The sequence below is a fragment of the Crocodylus porosus genome, unplaced genomic scaffold, assembly GCF_001723895.1.
Source record: "Crocodylus porosus isolate Cpor-Errol unplaced genomic scaffold, CroPor_comp1, whole genome shotgun sequence".
In the NCBI taxonomy this organism is placed as follows: domain Eukaryota; kingdom Metazoa; phylum Chordata; order Crocodylia; family Crocodylidae; genus Crocodylus; species Crocodylus porosus.
This window is the reverse complement of record NW_017728933.1, coordinates 677,341-682,065: the sequence shown is the minus strand read 5'-3', so window position 1 is coordinate 682,065 and position 4,725 is coordinate 677,341. Positions and strand designations below refer to the sequence as shown.

Below are 4,725 nucleotides of genomic sequence, written 5' to 3'. Positions count from 1 at the left end.
GCATCCTCAGTGGAGAAGTAGGTAAGAGCAAACAGTAAAAGGGGGTTGAAAAAAAGGCTAAGCTCAATAGTAATCTAAGGCATGGGTGGCAGTGGGAGGCTGAGCAAAGAACCCCAGACCATGATGGCTGCTGCTTAAAACACTGCCCACTGGGGAAGTGACAGAAACTGAGGACCCCTCTTTAACTACAGCAGAGGCACCTTGCCAGTTTTCCCCAAGCCTTTGCCTTGACAATGTGCCTTAGTCCTAAGCAGGAGAAGCCAGCCCCAGGGAGAGTTCTGCCATGACTGATTGCTACTGACTGTAGTTGCAGATTGAGTAATAAAGATACCTATCCACCAGGGATCTGGCCGAGACCCATAAACTCATTTTACAGAGGGCCCCAATCAGCACAAGGCAAAGCCCAAACACGAGGCAACCAGGGAAGCTGCCAGTGTAGAGAGCTGGAGACGAGGTGTTGCTGACTTCAGTGCGACTAACAGGCTCTCATCCACGACTCCTCTCAGCAGGAAACAGGAGAGACTGGTGAAGTGGAAGTGAATTGGGGATTGAAACTAAGCTCAGTGGAGAGGCCAAAAAAAATGTAGATCTCCTATTCCATTCCCTGTAAATCTTTTAAGTTTCCTATTCTCACCATGCCTAGTTCCTTTTCTCACTGATCTTCCCCTACAAGAAAGATAAGACAACCTAACATTCCCTGGTTTTTAGAGCCCCGAGTTATTCCCTAGTTACAGTCTGTCAGAGGGCCTAGCAAACATGGGAAAGTGGTGCTGTGCCTCTCTTTATAACATTTCCTGAGTAAGCCCATTAGTTTCTGATTGCACCCAGACCTGGTTTCACTTCCTTTCCATCAGCTGCTCTGCCTCATTACTGCTCATCCTGCCCACTTGCTTGGAGCTAGTTGTAACCCCTTCTTGTAATTCTAGGTCAAAGGCTTGCTTGCTCTATAACCTAGATGTAAAAACTTTGTCTTTTATTGCCCTGCACCTCATATTGTCTTTGCATACCAGTGCAAAATACTAGCAAGTCAGAAGGCAGCAGATTTGAGCCCCTAGCTCCACTCTGGTGTAAGTGCAGGGCCAGCATTTTCATCCGGTTCTGCTCTCAGTGTGCATGTGTGAACCCCACTCCCTACTGCACTTAGCAGTGCCCTTCTCTCTAGCACACCAGCTGCACTAGTGGCTTGGGGTCAGGTTCAAATCCCATTCCTGTCAAGGGCAAAATTCCAATTGACCCTGATGAAAGTAGGATTTAGGCCAATATTTTTAGAAGTGGCTGTGAGCCCAGCTCAAGATACCTTGGACTAGATTCCCAAGGGGCTAAGGATCTGTCCCACTGATTTCAGCCTACTTAAGGTGTCATAAGCTGGGCCTTCCGAAGTGGAGGGGCCCAAAATGAAATACTTACAGTTGAGTCCTGAGACAGTTCCTTTCAGAGCTGAAAACTAGACCTCCACCCCAGGACTCCTAGTCCTGTCTTTTAACCGTGCAGCCCTTTCTCTTTACTCCCTCCCTATATATAGAAAAGAAAGTTTGCATAAAGGTAGCTACACAAAACCAGGGCTTATTTAGAATAAGCCATGGGCTGCTCTGAAATTTGAAAGATCCCTGTACTTGCTGGTTTTGAAGCCTGGCTTCCCAATGCATTGTTTTTGGATCTGAATAACTTATACGTTCTGAACTTTTGAATCGCTTCCTGGCTTTTCCATAGCCAGCTTTCCTGTTACAACCTGTGAAGCTTCATTAGGAGTTGAAACCCTTCTGCCAGACAGTATGGGGCATGGAGAAAAGGACCAGCTATCTTTTCACAGTGCCACGTGATGTTGGCTTTACATTGCGGGATAAACATTTCCAAGCAGCTACATGAAAATGTACTGGATGGTAATACCACTTTGCACTTTTGCAGAGAATCTTTAAGCTCATTACAGATGTGGAAATTGATTCTGCTTGCACTTAAGTCCATGACAAAACTGACTTTGAGTAGTATATGATTGTGGCCTTGTTTACCTGCTTTTGACAGTTAAGAAGAAGGAGTGTGGATGCATTTATATTGGTATAAACATGATTATGCTTGTATAGCTCTTCCAATCCTGAGAGGAGAATAGGATATACTGGTGCAGGGTATCTTTACACCTGTTTAACTTCTCTAATGGTTTTATTGGTACAACTGTATCAGTAAAAAAATCCTCTCATCTAACCAAACTGTTATCTTGTTAGACCTGTGTGTATGCCAGGCCTAAGGCTCAGGGCAGGCCTACAAAGGGCTGCCCTTGAACCACCCAAGTTCCCTTGCCTCAAAGATAAGCACATGGCTCAGTGTTGGCAAGGTCAGTGGGAAGTTGAGACATTGAGCAGGTAGACTGGCTTGCGCATCCTACAGTGAGTCAAGTGCAAAGATAGGAAAAGAACCTAGGAGTCACTTGCTCTAGCCAGCTAGTCTAGACTGGGCACATCTACACATGCAGCAGACTGTGCAGTCATTTAGTACTTGCTTAAGCAGTATCTGGTGTTACTGGGGAGTCCCGATGCTGCATGGCTATTTTTAGCTGCTACTGTGCAGTAGCTCACTGCTACTGCATGGATATCAGGGTTTGTGCCCAGTCTTGGTAGCAACGAGCTGCAACAATGTTGCTCATCACTACAGCAACTTACTGTCTCATGTAGTCACTCCCACTGTGTGTGAAAAAGACGCACTGCTTATCTAATATATAGCAAATGTAACAAGCACTGTTTAAAGCCTATTCCAAGGCTCAGTGGTACATGTACCCAGTGCCATGCCAAGACTGGCCTACCCAAAGCAATGTTAACTAAATTCCTCAACCAGTGTGTGTAAATGGGTCAGAATTCCAAAACAGTGACTTAAAAAACCCCTAAAAAGCAAGCCTCCAAGATTGCATGGGAGATTTAAAAAAATTATTAAAAAATAAATGACCTGAAGTGTTTTGCCACAAGATTAAAACAATTTCACAACTTGAAGGTAGGTCAAATGAAAGGCCTCCAATCTTAACAATGTCCTCCTTTGACATAATATAAACTCCTTGGTATGCAAAGCTGCAAACATCTGGCCAAACAGAACATGCTCAGTAATTGCTGTCAATCTTAAAAACCCACAGTGAGCTTTGCCAGCTCTGCACAGGATGGAAAATGCCTGCCAGACATGTGAATGCAAGAAAATATTTGCCTAAGTAAATCCAAAAAAACATTCATGAGTCAAATGTAGGCTGGGAAAACACTGTCTTGGTCATGAATTCTGGGGAACTGCCAACCCCATGGGGAAGCAGGAATCTGTGCTAGATATTGTCATTCCTTCCCTTGTCCCACTTGGTACACTCTCAGGCCAACGGGTACTCTATGGGAGTCTGCTTTGGTGCCCTCCACTGGCACTTGCCCCTACAATTTTGTTCTGCTCTCTCTATTTGGCTAACCTCTGTTCCTTTATGACCTCTGCCCTCTCCTGATGCTGTTTAGGTCAGAAACCTTCCTCTGCCACTAAATTCCTACCAAACAGCTCAGAATTTCACAAGTGGATTTTTGATTCAGATCTCACCTTTTATTTTATAGAGATACTGATGTACATACAGTGGCATCTCTGTTTAAACTCTACCTGAGGGAGCTCCCAGAGCCAGTTATACCTTGGATGCAATATGAAGGTTTTCTCTTATGTGGTCAGCTTCTGAATGCAGATGAAATGAAGGTATTCCTCATTTATTTCCTCCTACTTTCATTTTAAACCCAAGTGATTTATGAACCTTAAATATTTCAGATTCAGAGCTTAAATACAGGGCTGGGATGCACCACCAAAAAACTTAACTTTAGTAGATACAAAAATGCAAGCATGCAAATACAAAAACTTGTGACTGTCCCACTTTTGGTATTTCTGCTTTAGCTGAGTTTTTGCAGTTAATGAAAGAAGAGTAAAAAAATACCAGAGGAAGGAAGTGCAACAACATCCTGCAGTTCTCATGTCACTAAACAGAGAGCGTGGCTGGTAGGAGAGCTGTAGGGTGAGTGAGAAAGGAGACAAGGAAAAGGCTGAAGAAATGCAAAACATAGATGGGAACAAAGCCTTGGAGAAGCTTACAGGAGGCACAATAATGAGAACTTAGCAACTGCTTCCCAACAGAAAAGCTCATGAGGAGCAGAGCAGAAGGGCCATGAACCCTGAGTGAAGAGCCAGGCAAATTACTGCAGTATGTACAACAAAGCACACAGCCTCTCTGTTTGAGAGCTGAGGGAGCCCGTAGGTCTGAGATACAGAGAAGCTGTGAACTCATAGCTTCCCATAAACATTAAAATTGGTCAGACAGGAATACAGGGACTGCTGTACTGGCTCACACTAGCAGTCTATCAGCATCATCCATCACACTACTGCTAGTATGGTGTAGAAGTCCTTGACTTCAGGAAAGCTGACTTTGACAAGCTCAGGAGGCTTGTCGGTGAGGCCCTAAGGGACCACGACCCCAAGGGGAGGGGAGCTCAGGAAGAGTGGTTGCTTCTCAAGGGAGAGATCCTCGATGCACAAGCTAATGCTATTCTGGCTCAGAGGAAAGGCAGCAAAAGGGCACAGCAGCCCCCTGGCTCTCCAGGGAACTAGCAGACCTCCCGCAGCTAAAAGAAAGACCTACAAAGGTTGGAGGATGGGATTCACCTCCAAGGAGGATTATTCTGCACTGGTCCGGTCCTGCAGGGAGCAAACCAGGAAAGCCAAGGCTGCAACTGAACTCCA

The 4,725-nt window shown here is 45.1% G+C and overlaps 1 protein-coding gene across 3 annotated transcripts in view; it reads left to right on the top strand.

Moving 5' to 3' along the window:
- The window catches only part of ARHGAP25 (Rho GTPase activating protein 25), a 43,369-nt gene that overhangs the window by 29,248 nt on the left and 9,396 nt on the right, over nt 1–4,725 (top strand). For all 3 annotated transcript variants that reach the window (XM_019545940.1, XM_019545942.1, XM_019545941.1), the window contains one exon: nt 3,561–3,693. In XM_019545940.1, the coding sequence (XP_019401485.1) occupies nt 3,561–3,693 (133 nt within the window). The remainder of the gene's footprint in view (nt 1–3,560; nt 3,694–4,725) is intronic.